Source organism: Artibeus jamaicensis, unplaced genomic scaffold, assembly GCF_021234435.1.
Source record: "Artibeus jamaicensis isolate MK-2021 breed Jamaican fruit bat unplaced genomic scaffold, CSHL_Jam_final contig_465, whole genome shotgun sequence".
NCBI classification, from domain to species: Eukaryota; Metazoa; Chordata; class Mammalia; order Chiroptera; family Phyllostomidae; genus Artibeus; species Artibeus jamaicensis.
This window is the reverse complement of record NW_026521843.1, coordinates 10,217,659-10,236,549: the sequence shown is the minus strand read 5'-3', so window position 1 is coordinate 10,236,549 and position 18,891 is coordinate 10,217,659. Positions and strand designations below refer to the sequence as shown.

General features: G+C 44.9%; 1 protein-coding gene across 1 annotated transcript in view; it reads left to right on the top strand.

The window, feature by feature from the left end:
* The window catches only part of APOB (apolipoprotein B), a 38,955-nt gene that overhangs the window by 7,518 nt on the left and 12,546 nt on the right, over positions 1 to 18,891 (top strand). The window contains exons 7-24 of the mRNA XM_037151750.2: positions 466 to 590; positions 1,272 to 1,357; positions 2,476 to 2,695; positions 3,445 to 3,672; positions 3,897 to 4,014; positions 4,121 to 4,267; positions 4,992 to 5,203; positions 5,470 to 5,707; positions 6,267 to 6,443; positions 7,846 to 8,037; positions 9,432 to 9,599; positions 10,086 to 10,300; positions 12,855 to 13,022; positions 13,846 to 13,976; positions 15,730 to 15,940; positions 16,504 to 16,679; positions 16,803 to 16,990; positions 17,430 to 17,575. Coding sequence (XP_037007645.2) covers positions 466 to 590; positions 1,272 to 1,357; positions 2,476 to 2,695; positions 3,445 to 3,672; positions 3,897 to 4,014; positions 4,121 to 4,267; positions 4,992 to 5,203; positions 5,470 to 5,707; positions 6,267 to 6,443; positions 7,846 to 8,037; positions 9,432 to 9,599; positions 10,086 to 10,300; positions 12,855 to 13,022; positions 13,846 to 13,976; positions 15,730 to 15,940; positions 16,504 to 16,679; positions 16,803 to 16,990; positions 17,430 to 17,575 — 3,146 coding nt within the window. The remainder of the gene's footprint in view (positions 1 to 465; positions 591 to 1,271; positions 1,358 to 2,475; positions 2,696 to 3,444; positions 3,673 to 3,896; positions 4,015 to 4,120; positions 4,268 to 4,991; positions 5,204 to 5,469; positions 5,708 to 6,266; positions 6,444 to 7,845; positions 8,038 to 9,431; positions 9,600 to 10,085; positions 10,301 to 12,854; positions 13,023 to 13,845; positions 13,977 to 15,729; positions 15,941 to 16,503; positions 16,680 to 16,802; positions 16,991 to 17,429; positions 17,576 to 18,891) is intronic.

The following is an 18,891-nucleotide window of genomic DNA, read 5'->3' as shown; positions in this document are numbered from 1 at the left end:
ATGATGGCTGAGCATCAATGAGTTTACCTCGAAGAAGTTGAGTGGAAGGTGTGGGTGGAGCATGAGATACAAGGGATGTATAGATGGAAGAGAGACATAAGGCCGGACTACTAGGCAAAGAAAACGTGGAGAGCAGTAGCGTGCGAAGTATTGATGTGTGGCGCGTGCGAAGTATTGATGTGTGGCTTGTGCAGCTGAGCAGGCTACATATCCTTCGTGCAGGACGAGATATCCACTGAGACAGAGTAAGAAATCGATGGCTTGACTCAGCTTTGGGTTGTTGCATCCCCTTGTCGAAATGGCAAGAGCCACGTTCTCCTCTCTCACTGAGCTTGTCCAGTGGTTCAGAATTCCCACTCTCCCTCCACCCCACCCCTTCTTCCTTAAAGGTAAATGCCTGTGGCAGAAGACTCAGGTTCAAGCCCCAGGGACTGATCAGAGTGCTTTTCCCCATCTCATTCACAGAGCCACCCCTTGTCAACTCAGATCAGCAGCAGCCAGTCCTGCCAATATACCCTGGACCCCAAGAGGAAGCATGTGTCAGAAGCCACCTGCAAGGAAGAACACCTGTTCCTGCCTTTCTTCCACAAGTAGGTCCCTGCCGCCCCATGGTTCATTGTTGATGGGGTCTGTGTGAGCTGAATACATCTCAGCTGCCCTGTGCCAGGCTAGGCTGCGACGAGGTGCAAAGCAGAGCCCATCCCTGTCCTGCTTTCCAAGATAACAGGTGATTTGTTAGGAAAATCTTAGACATTCATGGTCTCAAAAACAATTTAAGACCAGTGAAAGGTATTTGAGACCCAGACTGTAAGAGTTACAGGTCATGAAAAACTGGGATCTCTGCAGGCTGCTCTGGTTAGAAAGAGGCTTTGTGGAGGATTTGGAATTTGGACTGGAGACCTATGTATCCAACTCTGCTTTGAAAATTGATCAATCAACTAGTGTTTATTGAATAACCATTATATTCTTGGCACCGTGTGGTGAGAGATACAAAGGGATTTCAAGGCACAGAGTTAGTCCCTTACCCTCTAGACACTTCAGGCTGGATGACGATGTAAGGCACACGTGTCCTTCAACTGGAAGGACTGTGAGTGTGACCAGGAGGAGGTGGGTCCTGTTTACTAGGGGGGGTCAGGATGTCTGGATTAACCATGGTTTGAAATGTGGGCAGGATTTGGGTAGAAGTGGAGACAAGGGAAACATTCAACATGAAAAGTTGCTCTGGGGAGCTGGCCATCCTTTGTTACCTGATGTCCTTCCTTTATTTCCAGGAACAGCTATGAGATGATGGCACAGGTCACACAGACTTTGAAACTTGAAGACACACCTAAGATCAACAACCGCTTCTTTGAGGAAGGTAAGAGACTTTACGCCCACATGTGTGCCAGGCTGAGGACTCTGCCCAACATGGTATGTGTGTCACAGCTTGGCTCCGTGCTGGGCCCTGTGAAACCTCTGCTGAATGATCAGTTAAGTGGGCTCTGGTGTTCTGGCTGTGGGCTACTCTGGAGAGAACGTGTTCCTAGCAGAATGTCAAGGGGCAATGGCATCCAGGAAGGAGAAGTTTCCCAAAGCTACCTAGGTTTTTAGAAGTAGGGAACTGGCTTCCCGAGTCTACCATTTGTAGATCTCATGACCTTGTACACCCTTGGGCACGTGGCAGAGGGCCTTTGGGGACAGAAGTCAGTCTTTAGAGATGGAAGGGACTTTGGAGATCGCAAGCCCAACTCTAGCCCTTCATTTGCGTTGTACTTAAATCTTTACATTATTCTCAGCAACCTGTGATGTCAGATGCTAACAATATATGCTTAGTATATACTCATTCTACAGAAGGGAAAATGGCACACAGAGAGGCTTAGCGACGTATTCAATGTCATAGAATATTAGAGGTGGTACATGATGAGCCCCTAGGTCTGATATAAGCCAGTACTCCTTCCAACACACCACAGTTCCGTGGTGAATTACCCTTCTTCCCTAGCAGGTCAGAGCAGGGTAGTGGAGGGGATGCGAAAGGGTCTTCCCCTTCCCTACACTCTGCTATTCGATTCAACTGGAAGAAATCATGGGCGAGCCTTAGCAGCAGCCCTGTCTGCTGAAGCATCTTCTCACAGGTTCTTTTGGGTGTAGAGGTCATTGTATAACCAGATTCAAACAAGCCTGGATTCAATGCCAGGTCTGCCTCCTATACCCAGAGAGGTCTTGGACAAGGTGAGTTGCTCGAATCTGGGTCTTAGTTCCCTTATCTTTAAATTGAGGACTACTACTCACCCACAGGGCCAGCAGGATGAGTCAGTGAAAACACTGGGGTCATATACCTTGCACAGAGCCAGATACCAAGTAGGCATGGAGCACAGCATAGGTTTCTTTTCTTTTCCCCTTTGCGGATCCCCTGCCGACTTCCAGTTTCCAGTAGACCAAGATGGGGTCGAGACGAAGAGGTAAGCAAGGATACCTGTGACACCTTCCTCCTTCCAGGGTCCGAGGAGGCAGGTCTCGCATTCGAGAGCACCCAGTCCACGGCACCACCCCAGCAGGCCGAGGCCGTGGTCAAGACCCTCCAGGAGCTCCAAAAGCTGCATGTCTCCGAGCAGAACGCCCAGAGAGCTAACCTCTTCAATAAACTGGTCACTGAGCTGCGAGGCCTTGACAGTGCGGCAGTGGCGTCTCTCTTTCCCAAGCTGGTCCAGGTGTCCAGGTATTTCTTGAATGGCTGCAGCTCAGTCTTCCAGAGGTTACAAACCTATGATCATTGCTGAACCTTGGCCAAACAGGGAATCTCAGGGACCACTGAAATATCAACCTAGATAGTCAATTAGTCCATCAGCTCTTGTTTGCTGCATAGAGAAGTATCAGCTAAGGGGCCCGGAGCTCCATGGGAACCACACAGGTACACAAGCGGCATCCAAGGCAGACGTGGATTGGTGTGATAAGTAGACAGAGCTGTTTGCCACACCTTGATGGGTATCTTCCTATTCCTGGAAGGTTTGAGAGACCAAGCCTGGGCCTTTTGGAAGCCTCTAGGCTAGCAGAGAGGGAACTCAGGCAAACAAAATAATATTGGGCTTTCTGTATATGTCAAGGCCGTGGCTCTCAGTGCTGTGAAGGGTGGAGAGAAAAGCAAGGACGGAAACCAGACCATGCCGATGTTTGCCCTGCATGTTCTGTGTTCCGTCCAAAGGACGAGGATAACAGTGCTCTTTTGGCGATAAGACTAGGGGTTCTCCTTCAGACTTGTCTCCACGATGCCTTTTCTGTGAAATGCTCAGAAGGAAAACTTCCTGCTTCTCAGGAAAACAGTTCTGGGGATGCGAGTTGGGTTGTGAAATATGACCGGATTTGGACAGTGAGTAAAGGAAGTAAGGGCAGAGGGAATACCGTGGGTTAAGGCAATCACAGCTGCCTAGAAGGTGATCTGTGTGAATCTCTCGGTCCTTTCCCTCTCAGCCCTCTCACTCTGCAAGCCTTGGTCCAGTGCGGACAGCCCCAGTGTTACACCTACATCCTCCAGTGGCTGAAAAGTGAGAAAGCCAACCCATTGTTGATAGATATTGCAACTTACCTGGTGGCCCTGATCCCAGAGCCCTCGGCCCAGCGGCTGCAGGAGATCTTCAACACAGCGAAGGAGCAGCAGAGCCGGGCTACTTTCTATGCCCTGAGTCACGTGATCAACAAGTGAGTTTTGCCCTGGTTCTCCTCGCAGGAGCTGAGGACAACCTCGCATCTCTGCGTTATGATTGTACCCCTTCCTCTACTTTCAGGCCCTGATGCTTACTCTTCTGTTTTTCTCCCGATCTCTTTAAGAGTAATGATCTGAAATACGAAATCAGCAAAACACACGTTCAGATTTTTCAGATAACCCTAGCCATACTTACTGAGTCCTAACTTTTATTTTGCAGCTATCATGAGACACACCCTACAGAGACTCAAGACCTGCTGGACATCGCGGATTACCTGTTGGAACAGATCCGTGATGACTGCACTGGTGATGAAGAGCACACCTACTTGATTCTGAGGGTACTACTGTCTTTTGTATCATCTGCACCATTTCTGAAGCACTCTTCCTGGACACCCCTTCTTCTTCTTCTGCATCCTAATTCTCTCTTGATGCTTTGCGCTGCAGGTCATTGGAAATATTGGTGGAACCATGGAGCAGCTCACGCCACAACTCACATCTGCCCTCTTGAAATGTGTCAGAAGTACAGAGCCGTCACTGCTGATTCAGAAGGCTGCCATCCAAGCCCTGCGGAAAATGAAAAGTAAAGATGAGGTAAAGTCCACAGAGGAGGGCTGCAAGGGAAAATTGTGCAGATTGACAAGGATTTGGAATAAGATTCTTACTCTCATCGTCCTATGGCCTTTATTCCACTGCTTGCTAACTGCAGATTTTCAACAAGCCTATTGACTTGACTGCCTAGAAGTATGTGAAAATGAGAGAAATATTTGACCTCGCTGCTGCCCCAGAATGCAGAATCTGAGGTTTTTACTACATACTACCCTCCTGCCAGATCTACCACCGTTCCCACTCTTATCTTAGGAAAACAGGCCTGGTTTTCTCCAGTCTCCCCAATCTCCAATGGTCAACCTGCCCACAACCTGGGTGGCAATGGCTCCATATCTTTGGACACTACTTTCTTTATTAACCCTGTCTCTCACTATTCCTTTCAACCTTTAACCTCATATTGAAACAATTTATGGGAAAACAACTTCATTCTCGGTTAGTGGCAGGTCTCCAACAAGTCATAACTTGGCGGCAGCTTGCATATTTTAATGAAATTGAACTTGACAGGCATTGATAAGAGTCTTCCGAGAAACTTTCCTCAAGTTCATTGTTTTGGGGAACACTAGCAAGAAGATGCAATACCATCATTTGAAGAGTTATTAGAGAGAAATTCGGCTGACACATAATAACTTGCTTGCAACCATGCCAGTTGTTTGCAAGACTTGTTCTCTGACCCAAGGACAGTGATAACGGTCTCCTCTTTTGGCCACAGGTCCAGGAAGTCCTTCTTCAGACTTTCCTGGATGCTGCTGCTCCAGGAGACAAGCGACTGGCTTCCTATCTCATGCTGATGAGGGACCCTTCTCAGTCGGATATTAGCAACATCACCCAACTTCTCCCAGGGGAACAGAACCAGCAAGTGAAGAACTTTGTGGCTTCCCACATTGCCAACATCTTAAACTCAGAAGAATTGTATGTCCAGGAGTAAGTAAAAATAATTTTCCCCCACTTGTTACAAAGGGCTGAACTTCCAAACCTCAATTTGGACTCAGCCCCTGCCTGCCCTTTAGAGAGCATTCTTTCTTCTGAAACAAACCGTGGTACAAAAGAACAACAAACTTGAGCCAAGCTCTTGGGGCCGATTCATGAATTTGGCAGCACCTGGAAATCCATCTTCACTTGGGGAGAGAGGGGCAAAGCCTAAGTTACATGATGGGCCAGCTCAAAATATCATCCTTCTTGTCTTCCAGTTTGAAAGAGTTAGTGAAAGGAGCTCTGGAAAACTCTCAGCTCCCAACTCTCATGGACTTCAAAGCATTTTCCCGGAACTACCACTTCTCCAAATCGGTTTCTCTCCCATCCCTTGACCCAGTCTCGGCCAAAATTGAAGGCAATCTTATATTTGACCCCAATAATTACCTGCCTAAAGAAAGCATGCTGAAAACCACTCTGACTGTCTTCGGACTTGCTCCAGTTGACCTCTTTGAGGTAAGTGTGAGACTGAAGAAGAGTCTTATATTTTCTAGTCCGTTCTGTTCTACACCATAAATAAAAAGTCAAGAGACTCATGAGCCAAGTGGAGGAGGAACAAGAATCATCAGGCTGTGGTTCCATACCACCCCTTCAAGGGCTTTTCTTCCCTGCTAGGGAGACGCCTGAAGCATGACTTCTTATCATGAATGGAAATGCAGATGTTTCATAAAAGCCCTTAGACCCAAAACACAAGGAAGGACATGGTGTATGCACTCAGACAGAACTGGTTCAAACCCGAAATCCACTCCCAACTCTGAATCTTTGGTTTCATTATTCGTCCTCTCTACGCCTTAGCTGCCTTTCGGGGGGGGAGGCAAATAATACGTATACGTTCTGCCTTTCAAAATTTTACTAAGATTTAAATAATGCAACTCCTGTTGAGTGCTAAGCTCAGTTCCTGTCTTATAGTATTCATCAAATACTTGTTCAATTAAATGAACAGATAGAGGGGAATAGGAGGTTGACATAAAACAAGGAAACCTGATAGCATTTCTTGCCTGGTTTTCTTTCTCAGCTTGGTTTGGAAGGAAAAGGGTTTGAGCCAACATTGGAAGCTTTCTTTGGGAAGAAAGGATTTTTCCCGGACAGTGTCAACAAGGCTTTGTACTGGGTTGATGGTCAAGTTCCTGATCATGTCTCCAAGGTCTTGGTGGACCACTTAGGCTACAGCAAAGATGATAAACATGAGCAGGTATGTTTTTGTTAAGTGTCATCTCAAGGAAAGCTTTGGGTCTTGGTACAAAAATATTCTTATCTAAGCCCAGAAGTAATCAAGGAACTATTTAACTTAAGTGACAACTATGACTCTTATTAATTGGTCTTATGAAAGTAAGAACCAGTGTCCTCTGCAGCTGTGGGGCTTCTGGAGATGCAGTGTGCCCAGGAACCAGACTCTTTAGAGGCACTCTAGCATAACGAGTAAGAGTGTGAACTCAAGAGCATAGGTTTGGACTCTACCCTTGCTGTCTTCAAGCTATGCAACCCTGGGCATATTGCTTGATATTATGTCTATCTGTTTATGTGTCCCCAGAGTGTGAATAGTAACCCATAGCTCACAAGGTTATTTAAAGACTAAATGAAATACAGTATATAAACCTTTAAGCAGAGTACCTGACTCGTATTGATTGTTCAATAAGCAGATACTATTATAATTTTTAAATTCATGTTTTCATTATTTTAAACTTCCTTTTGTGTGTGTCACCCATATCAGTGCCTTAGCTAATGAAAGTAGTCAGTTTACTTTGAAGCTAGCATAAGCCCCCACTGAAGGAATAGAAAATGGATAGTTTAATCTGGAGCTTCTTAATCCTTAACCTTTTTACTACCCAGAGTGTGGTCTACTCATGGACATCAAAGCAGAGCTTTAAAGAGATGCAGGTTCTCAAGCCCAGTGGGATCTACTGAATCCCAGCCTGCACTGTAACAGGATCCCCAGGCGACTTGCGTGCACGTTTCAGTGGGAGAAGCAGGGCAGTAATCTACCTCTAGATGCTCACAGTTGGCCCTACCTTTCTGTTCTAATTTGCTTACCTGTACTTGAGGCTGAGGGACATTGATCTAGTTTGGGTCTGTCATTCACTCTCTTCTCTCTCATTGCCTAAGCATCAGTCAACGGAGTTTTTCTTATCCCTAAGAAGAACTTGCCTAGCATCAGGTGTTTTCAAGCTTTTGGCCAATTTATTTGACAGCTAATTTTCCCAAGAAACCCCAACTATTCTTCCCTACTCAAAGGAGAGAGGGTATAAGCAGGGGAGGGGATGGGGGATAGAGGATCTTCTCATCTTGGGGGGGCCCAGGGACCCTGTCATCCTGAGGAGTAGGACCCCCATGCTATGCATACATTGTTTAAGTTACAGACAGTGTGGAAGCACCACTGCCCCTGACAAGACCTCAGTTATTTCCTCTCAATTTGGAGAAGCTATTTATCTTTCAAATAAGAGGTGGGAGCTTGACTTCAGTGTCTTCCCTGTATCCCCACTCTCAGTGTTTCTGTCTGGGTCCACTGCAGCTGCAGCAGACAGGCCCCACATCAGAAATCTCAAGGTGTTTGACAGTGCTGACATCTCACTAGGTCTTTTGTTGGTTAATTCCAGGACATGGTCAAAGGAATCATGTTCAACATTAAGAAGCTGTTCAAAGATTTGAAATCCCAAGAATTCCCAGAAGCCAGAGCCTACCTCCGCATCTTAGGAGAGGAGCTTGGCTTTGTCAGGCTCCATGACATCCAGCTCCTAGGAAGGCTGTTCCTGAACGGTGTCCATACTCTGAGGGGGATCCCCCAGATGGTAAGTGTGCTGGGCCCTATCACAGGTGGTGAGTTTAGTCTGTGCTCCTTTTAGATCTTTCAGACTCCCTTAAGACTCTGGTCACACAAACCAGCAAAGTGCTCATACCTCCTTTGAAGAGAAAGGTTTGACCCTGGCTGGGTGGCTCAGTTAGTTGGAGCATCACCCCAAAAGGTTGCAGGTTCAGTCCCCTGTCAGGGCACATACCCAGGTTGTGGGTTTGATGCCTGGTCCAGGTACATGCAGGAAGCAACCGATTGATGTTTTTCTCTCATCTGTCTGTCTCTCTCTTCCACCCACCAAAAATCAGTAAAATATAGCCCCAGGTGAGGATTTTAAAAAGAGACAGACAGGTTTGCCTTGAATTTTAGTGAAGAAGATTTCTTGGATCACAAGGAATTGGTAACATTTAGAAATTAAGCTGTTCATGCTCTTAGATGTTATCTCTGAACAGCATCTATTTGTTCATCTGGAAAACAATGCTGAGTATATCTCTCTCTACCTGTACTACAGGTTTCTTTTAATATTGAAATGATGCAATGATTACAAAAGAATGTATTTGGCTAACCGTAATGTTATCTAATTATGAGCTATAGTTTTTGTTATTATTAATTTACTAAGAAGAGAGAAAATATGGAAATTTAATCCCCTGCATTTAATAAATAAAAAAATGTTTGCGTTAAGAAAACTGATCTCAAGTATTTTCCAGGCATGTCTTAAAAAACAAAAGCAATGCATACTTAATATGTACACCATTTCAATAGGTTGTTGGTTTCAAAAAATTGATTTTACCATAACGTATAATAGTTCAAATAATCCTTCATTTACATTTAAACTCCAAAAATCCAGAATGAAGCCATTGCTGAGCAATGAGACTTCATAAAGCTCTGAGGCCCAGCAATATTCTTAAAAGCCTTCTGAATCACCAGTTGAAAATGATATGATATCTATCCAGGGCAATATTTTATATCCCAATTTTTTGAAATCAATATTGATTCTTCTTGTCCTGACTGGTGTGGCTCAGTGGGTTGAGCATCACCCTACAAACTAAAAAGGTCACCTGTTTGATTACTGGTCAGGGCACATGCCTAGGGTGAGGGCCAGGTCTCCAGTTGGGGGTGTGCAAGAGGCAATAGATCACCGTTTCTCTCACACATCAATGTTTCTCTTCCTTTCTTTCTCTCTCCTATCCCCTCTCTCTAAAAATAAATAAATAAAATCTTTAAAATAATAATAATCTATCTTTACTTATTAAACTCTTCAGCTAATCAAAACATGCTAGACTTTTTTTCTGGGTGAAGAAGAATTATTGCCTGATGTGTGAGAGGGGGCATTCCACAAAGCTCACTTCGAGGAGGCTCAGGTTCACTTACTCTGCCTTATTGGATCTGCAGATTGCAGAGGCCTTAAAGAGAGGTTCAACGAGTGACTTGTTTCTTCACTACATCTTCATGGACAATGCCTTTGAACTCCCCACCAGCCTTGGCTTACCACTGCAAGTGTCCTCCTCTGGGGTCATCACTCCCGGAATGAAGGCTGGGGTGAAACTCCAAGCCGGCAACGTAAGACTCTGTTTCCCTTCCAGTTCCTCGAGTGGTTCTTTTCTTCCAGGGTGGGTGTCTTGTGCCATTTTCATATGGCGAAGTGCCTGGCGAAGCTCAAGGCGAAGTGCCTCATCAATGTAATCACCTCATTAACTTTGATGAGAAACTTCAGGGACCCATTAGGATGCTCCACCTTGCTAGCTCCGATTGGGGCGTGGCAGTCACATGAGAACCCAGCTATTCTCTCAATACATGGGGATTCCTGTTGGGTTTTTTTTTTTATGCTTAAAGTTAACTTGGGCACTTCCTAGTCCTGGATACCAGTGTTGTCTTGCCTTGGAAAACTGAGAACTTGGCTCTTTTTCCTTCAAACAAATCACAGTAATGATTCCTGAGGTGTGAGCCATCCAGAGATGTTTGCCCAGGGATGGGAAAGGTAGCTGATTTGACTGCAGAGGACTAAGTTATTTAACAGAGCTGACTAGGTCATTTTCTGACTCACAGAGAATGCAGGCAGAACTGGTGGCAAAGCCCTCTGTGTCTGTGGAGTTTGTGACATATATGGGCATCGCTGTTCCACACTTTGCAAGGAGTGGTGTCCAAACGAACATCAACTTCTTCCACGAGACAGGCCTGACGGCACGAGTTGTCCCAGGTGCTGGGCGTCTGAAGTTCATCATTGAAGCTCCAAGGAGGCCAGTCAAGCTGTTCAGCATCAGGTGATTCTTTCAGTTGGATCTGAATGGCCAGTTTGCAGGAAAATTGAGATGGTATCTGCATGATTTCACCCAGCAAGACAGCTAATTGAGATCATTCTGACCTTAGTGGGTCTGGTGTGACAGAGGAAGAGAATGTGCTGGATTACCTATTTTTAACCTAACCTACACTCACTAAATAATTAGAATTTCCATGACTTTCCTCATTTTACTACATGGAGACATAGATTACCTAGCTGTTATCAGGTTATGGTTTTTTGTTTTTCATTTGTTCATTATTTTGAGAATGAAAAAAGCATTAGCTCTAGAGAAATGACGTTTGGGAAATGAACATTTTTCTCAGGAAAAAATACCAAAGGACATACTGATTAGTGGTGGATAGCTCAGTAGATACAGCATGGAAGTCCTTACTCATGACTATGAGACAGAGAACCTCAGATTAAGAGCTCCGTTTTCAGTGATCTTCCTAAATAGTGATTTACCGTAGTTTCTGTATTTGGGGCACATTAATTTGTTGATTCAAAAATAGTAAAAATTGTGTTGAATTGCCCACCATAGACCAAGCATGTTGAATGAGAGAGCTTACAGTATCCAGGAAGGGCATACGAAGAAGCAAACAGTAACTACAAAGTACAGGCTAAGTTAGGGGACGTATTAGAGGACCATGAAATTCTACAGCACGGAGCCTGTGGTAGTTCAGGAAAGCTTCCCAAAGAAAGTCATACTTGAGCCGCTATCTGAGGTTCTGTCAGAATTATTCAGACAAAACAGAAAGGAATGACCATCCCCAAGCCAACAGAAAAGCATGTGTGGTTGCCTGGAGAAGAAAAGAACGTGGCTCAAGAGCTACAGTAAATTCGGTGTGATAATGTACCCAGGGAACAGAATGAGATGATGTGAGACGCAGGCAAAGGTCAGTCTTTTGAACCATCTTAAGGAGTTTGACCTCTTCGAAGGCAAAGGAGTTTAAAATGGGAACGTAAATAAAATAAGTTGTTTTAGAAGATGTACTCTGACTCCAGAGTGGAGTATGGGTGGGCATGACCAGAGACGGAGAGACCATTTAGAAGTTGGTCACCATCAGACACGGGTGAGAGATGCCAGTGGCCTGCTGGGTGTAGAAAGGAGTGAGCCAACTCGAAATCCTTAGAAACATGAGTACTTGGTGATTGACTGGATATGGGGGGGTTATGCCAAAAAAAGGAAGAAAGGGGAGTGAGGGAGGTGCCATTCATTGAAAAGGGGACAAATGAGGGCAAGAGGCTGGTGTGGAGGAAGATGACAAATTCAGGTTTGGATATACTGCATTGGAACCAATTAGAATATCCAGGTGGCACCTGGCCCAATGGGTCTGAGCTTAGTAAAAAGGTTTGAGTTACAAATACAGATTTGGGAGTTGGCATAGAGAGGTTATCAAAGTCAGACAGCAACTGGTATAGAGTAAACCATGAGGGACTAGGGAAGAGATGTGGAGAATATACACATGTGAAGGGGAAAAGGACGAGCAGCAAAGAGTGACAGGGTGTGACCAGGGACGCAGAAGGAGAGCCAAGGCTGTGAAGGGTCACTAAAGTCCAGGAGTGGCCACCAAGGTGGATCTGGCACTCAGGGCTCAAGCCCACAAGGATAGCTGCATCTCAGGGTACCTCTAAAATGAAGAAACAATACTGAGGAAGGAGCATGACCAGTCAAAGAAAGCGTACTTGAGCGAAACCAAGACACTGTTGAACTTTCTCGTACTGACTACTTTTTTAAGTACACATTTGGGAGAAGGATACCATAATTGTTTCATAGGTTATGGACTCTAAAGTTTTGATCTGGCCATAAGTGAATAATTCTACTGAATGTTTCCAAGAGATTAAGGAAGGTGGAACCTGAAAATGTCCATTGTAGTTGGGAGCAAGAAGGTGATTGGAGATGCTGATGAAAGCAGTTTTCCAGAAACCCAGTGCAGGTGGCGGTCAGATAGAAATTCAGGGGAAGGGTGTTGGAAAAATGTAGAGACTGCAAAGACAAATTTCTTGATGGTGAGGGAAACAAGGGAGTAGAAGGGAAAGTGTGTGTGTGTGTGTGTGTGTGTGTGTGTGTGTGTGTGTGTATGGGTAGAAGGGGAGAAGACAGTGTGTTTAATGCTGGTGGAAAGAAGCCAGTAGAGACTAAGATATTTCAGAGAAAAGGAGCCAGGGCCCCTGTTACCCTGAATCATAGGAAGGAAAGAACACAGCTGAGGTCAGGTCCCAGAGATGGTTGCTTTACACTGCTGAGCCTGTTTCCTGTATAAAAGGAGACCCCTAACACCTACTGTTGTGGGGGTTACAGATAACAAATGTAAAGAACTCAGTGCAGTGGTTGAAACACAGAGTCACTGTGATGGTTAGCCTCATCAGTGTTTTAGTATGATTTGTGTCTGCATAAATCAAAGAATTTGAGGTGAATGTGGACAGAGGGGAGATGGAGGGCAGGATAAGGGGGCATTTGTGAGAATGCTATGAGAATCAGTGCTCTTCATTTTGATTCATGACTTCCGAATAACTTAGGGTATTTCTTTCTTCACTAGCAACACATTGCACTTGGTCTCTACCACAAAAACGCAAGTGATTCCATCGCTAATGGAGAACAGGGAGTCCCAGTCGATTTGCAAGCCTTTCATTACCGGCCTGAACTATTGCACCACGAGTGCTTACTCTGATGGCAGTTCCTACTACCCTCTGATCGGACACACCAGGTCAGACATGCTCCAGGTCCCGCCCAGCATCTGATTACCTTCTACCTAACAGGGCAAAGGAAAAAAACACTTGTAGGCCTGTGTCACGAGCCTCAGTAGTTTGTACCCTCTTTTAACTATTTAAAACAGTGGTCCTCTACCCAACACACCTGAAGGGCACACAGATTCCTGCCTAAACTTTGAGTCTAGGACTGGGCTTCTACGTAGGTGGAAGGGGACTGAGGGTGGTGAAAAGTGAGGAGTCCTGACCACTGAGGGAGGTCTTAGCTCCAAAAATAAATAGCCAAAGTAATTCTTTCATGCTCCTCAAGGGACCTGAGAATGCTTTTACAGGAGTGCCCTGGAAAACCACTCCTGTAAAAGCGTCTCTTTGTAGCTGGTGCCCCCTCTTTCTCCCATATACATTTGATAAGGGGATCACAATATGTATTCCAGTTTGCTTCTAATTCAGTGTCTGTGTTTCCGAGTCTCCAGACTCCTTGGGGAGGCCTTCCCTAGAACTCACAGGTGTTCAAAGCCCTTGCCGTGCTTAAAAGCAACATGTCTTCAACTCCCCATCCCCCACTTTCACTGCTTGTTCTCAGCTTTGCTGACACAACCAGCAACTTCTGCTCTACTTGTCCAGGGACTCTGGGAATACTGGGCTCTGCCCTTGCCTTGGGCTCTTGGAAGGACTTGAAAGAAATGGGAAAGCTCAGCATCAGTTAAGGAGAAGAGTCCTTCTTAAAATGAGGACCATGTTTTTGTTGCTGTTGAGGCTGAGTTGCTTTGTTGGCATCCTCATCATGGAAAGCTCTAACATCACTCACCATATGCATTGTAGCATCTCTAGGTATGAACTAGAACTGAAGCCCACGGGAGAAGTAGAACAATATTCTGCCAGCGCAATCTACAGTCTCCAGGAAGAGGACAAAGCCTGGGTGGACTCACTGAAGTTTGCAGTTCAGGCAGAAGGTAGGTATCCAGAAAAGAGCTCCTCCATCTCAGGTCCAGGGCCCATGAGGAGAACATCTTTAAGGTAATGTGTATAACAAATAGGTACTGAGTGCCTGATTAGTGTCAGGCCTGTTCTAAGAGTGGAGGTAACAGTAAACGTCTAACAGTAAACAGTGAAGATAGAGTCTGCCCTCATGGAGTTTGCAGTAAACAACCAAACAAGTAAGTATTGAGAACATCAGAGTGGTGTTGAGGGGAAAAAGAGGATATTGAGGAGTGCAGAGAATGGCAGGAGTGGAGGGAGAAAGCAAGAGAAGGGGAAGTAAAGTCTCACTGCCAAAGGGAGCATATAAGAGAGATTTGAAGGCGGTAATGGGATAAGCCATATGAAAAGAGCTTTACAGGCTGAGGAGCCAGCAGGTGCAAAGGCCCTGAGGTAGGTGTACAGCTGCAATGTTTGAACAAAAGGAGGGAAGCCAGTATGGCTGAAACAGAGTGGGGCTGAGATGACGTCAGAAAGATAGGGTGACATGAAAGAAGGATAGTCTTGTGGGTTTTGGTAAGGACATTGGCTTTTACTACATGCAATAAAAAGCCACTGGGGAATTTTCATGATTTGATTTATGTTTATTCTGAGGAAAGACTTCAGGACAAAGACAGAGAAAATAGTATGTAGGCTATGGCATTAATCCAAGCCAAAGGTCAGGGGCTTTGGATTAGAGTGGTGACCGAGGAGAACTGCAAAATGACTGGATTCTGGCCATAGTTTGAAGATTAGGCTCACGAGATGTGCTGATGGAGTGGGTGTTGAGTGCAAGGAAGAAAGGAATCAGGGAGACTATGTTTTTCAGCCAACGCAACTGAAAAATGGAAATGCCATTCACTGAGATAGAAAGAGCCACTGGAAGAGTGGGTTTTAAGGGATAGGACAAACTTAAGATGTTCACTTTGAAAGATTTCTTAGGTAGGAATAGTGTGTTTCCAAGTTAAACTAGGAAGAGAAATCCACAGGGTACATGCTGAAAAAATATGTCATATGACAATGTTACGGAAGACATAAAATAGGTAAGTCTGTGGATTGGAGGAAACACATGGTCCTTTTCAAAAGAAAGGAGGAGTTTGGGAAGAATGAGGCAAGGGAAGGGCAAAAAACTAGGAATGGTTTCACCGGAGGAGAGTCATCTAGAGATGTCACATCTGCCTGACACAGAAGGACCTCGAGCCCTCACATCCCCAGAACGTGCCAAGTGGTTCCCACAGCAGGCCCTGTGTAGTTCCGATTCCCTCCACCTGGAACGTCCTCCCCCCAGAATTCAGCATGGCTCAGCCCTTCTCCTCCTTCGAGTCCCTGCCCAAATATCCCCTCACCACGGAGCGCTTCTCTGACCACCACACACGAAATAGCACCTGTGTTATCCCTCTCTAACTTTATTGTCTTACTCAGTTGTGGTTTCTATGTAACATCATTTACCAGGTGACATAAATAATTTACTTGTTTATTGTCTGTTCTCCCCAACTAGGATGTAAGCTCTGTGAGGGCAGGGGCTCCCCAATGCCGAGCACAGTGCCTAGCATGTGACAGACAACCAATAAATATTTGCAGATTGAGCAAACAAATACATGAGCGTCACTGAGTTAAAATATGAGGATGAAATCCTGCAGGGTCCTCATTTAAGCTGATAGAGGAGTGGGGTTTCTCTGCCTTTTTTGTCTCTCCATCCTAAACAGAGCTTCCGAATACACATCTTGATTACCTTGTACATTCTTTCAGGTGTAAAGCAGACGGAGGCCTCTATGACATTCAGATATAACCGGCAGACTATGACTTTGACCAGCAAAATGCAAATTCCAAATTTTGACATTGACCTTGGGACAGTCCTCAGAGTTCATGATGAATCTGCTAAGGAAGAAACATCTTACAAACTCACCCTGGACATTCAGAACAAGAAAATCACAGAGGTCACCCTCACTGGCCAGATAAGGTACAAAAGGCTCAGGGTGACCTAACCTGAGCTGCTAGTCTTCATTGCTCTTTCCTATCTTTGAAGTGGACCAGACTAGGGCATTCCTGGTCTATAGCCCAAGGGGCAGATAGAGTCCTCAGCGTTCTGACCCTGCAAATGTCCAGTTAGATCTTTCTACCATGCACTGGGTACTTACTATTCATCAGACCTGTGCTGGGTGCTTTAAAGTAATTATCTCAGTCCTCATAATAAACTGCAAGGTAGGTATGAGTTTCCCTGTTTTCTCGATAAGGAGACAATAGCTCAGAGGGGTTAAATAATTTGGACAAGGTAATAGAGCTAGTAGATGGTAGTGCAGCCTTCAAACAGTTTTTGAAAACCTCTTTCTCCCCACCTCCCCAGAAAGTCCTGAGCTTGTGTTGACTGTAGAAGTCAGTGAGGGTACTCTCTGTATTGGCTCATTTTCTCTGAGCCATCCATGTATTTTATTTTCATCACCACAAGTCGAACTTCTATTGAATCCTGCATGCCTCTTTGGAAGGGACAAAGCCATTGATGTCAGCTGATTTTCTCTTCAATAGCTGTGACAAGAAGGAAGAAGGCAAAATCAAAGGTGTGATTTCCATACCCCGCTTGCAAGCAGAAGCCAGAAGTGAAACCCTTGCCCAGTGGTCCCCCACAAAACTGCTCCTCCAAGTGGACTCATCTGCTATAGCTTATGGCTCTGCGATTTCCCAGAAGTTGGCCTGGCATTACGGTGCGTGCCTCTTCCCCATGGTAGCGCTTCCAAGAACGCTCTGTACTCAAGTGCACTGTTGAGACCCATTGGTTAGGGGCTGACCTGGTACCACTGACAACTATTTCACATGTGTGTTTTCAGATGAAGACAAGATTGAATTTGAATGGAACACGGGCACCAACGTGAACACCAAAAAAGTGGCTTCCAATTTCCCCGTGGATCTCTCTGATTATCCTAAAAGTTTACATATGTATGCTGATAGTTTCTTAGATCACAGAGTTCCTCAAACAAACATGACTTTCCGGCACGTGGGTTCCAAATTAATAGCTGTAAGTACAAATTGGTCAACAAGGTTAGAGGTGCTAATTACATACCCAACCCTGAGTTAGATGAAGGAGGGGATCTGAGGGTGGATAAAGTGTGCTTCATACACCCAGGGAATTTCTGGGGGGAAAAGAAACATCCATGCATGGTTACACAGTTACACAAGGTTTGATACAGTAAGTGCTGAGGGAATATACTACTAAGTGGAAGAGTTTGCTGTGACTAGATATCAAAGGAAGCTTCAGGACGCTGGCTAGGATCTGACTCCTATGCTCCTTTAATAAAATACAGGAAGCAATCAATGACTGACAACTAAAAAGTCATAATTTTCTCTGATTTATTTTTGCCTTTTGGTGCATCATCCTGCTTAGTGATTGATCTGTCAAGTATGGATTATCGCCTAATCTGTGCCCATTGCTCTGAAAACTTTCTATGATTTTGTAGGCAACAACCACATGGCTTCGGCAGGCACCCATGAGTCTTCCTCATGCCCAGAGTTTGCAAGGTTACCTTGGTGGCCTAAAAGACTTGAACCTCCCGAAGATGGGATTGCCAGACTTCCACATCCCAGAAAACCTCTTCTTGAAAAGGTATAAAAAAAAAAAACCCATAAAATTTCTTGAACCACGCAAAGTACATGGAAGATTCTACTTAGCACGATTGAGGCACTAATTCGCACTTTTAAGGGAAATAATTTAAGCATTTTAAGGATATTAATAGCTGTGGCATCCACAGCTATTGCATTATTGCATTATTCAACATGAGGTCAGAATGTCAATGCCAGCCCATTCAGAAAGAACCTAAGAAATAATTGAGTGTCCTAGCACTTTTACCCTAAAATGTTTTATTTACTACAACCTAAACTGGAAAGCCATTTCATTTGCCTCCATTGTAAGGGAATTCCTCCTTTGTTCAGGGTCAGAATATACTCATAGTTGTTTGACTGTAAAGAATCCAAGAATATCTAGCAGAGCCCTTGACCACAAGTTTGCTGCGGAGCTCTGGAGGGCCATTGAGCGCTCACTGAGCACTGGAGGAAGGGAGCATTCTGAGAAAATACCTCACTTTAGCAATAAGGCCTCCCCCTTACAGGGAAGTCAGATTCCAAACTACTCAGGCCACTTGTGTATTTACAGAAATACACATAGTGCTTTTCTTTATTTCATGAAAATAAAAAAAGAATCGGAGCATGACCTAAAAAGACAGTTGTCTTTTTTAGATGGACTGTTCTCTGTATGATCTTCAGGGTTAAGAAAACAAGTAGCCTGTGTCCCAGAGGTCTTTCTGTAGCCTGCAGCTGAGCAGCAAAGTTTGACAGACCACAGAAATGTGAACGGAAGGAGGTCTGCTAAAGCTCTCACGAGGGCAAACCCATTGAAGATAAGAGGGAAAAGTGGCAGCTTCAGAGGACTCAGAAACCTATTCCTCCACCACTAGTGCCTCTGACCAGCAGTCTTCCCTGTGCTGTGCAGACAAGATAGGACCATGGACCTTAGACTCATCTAGGGTCTCATCAAGCAACCTTTTTCCGGATGTCAGGATTCTGGATGGACACCATCCAGTCACTGCTGGAGTAGTGCAATGAACAGTTGATTTGCTTACAAAATTGAAAACTCTGCCGCTCTACTTTATCCCCATAAGTTATTATAACAGCCCATGATATGTGTGTGGTATTGAAAAGACTGCAAACTCATTTGGCTATTTTTCTCCTTTGCTGTTTAGCTCTGTGAGGTTATCAGGAAGGGCACTATTACCCTCAGTGCACAGATAACATCGCTGAGACTCAGTGAGGTGAATTCAGTAACATGGTATCACCATCAGTGGAAGCTACCACTCTATCCCACGCCCGTGCTCTTTCCACATGTCAACTTGCTTGAATTCAGTTTAGCAAATATGTACCAAGTGT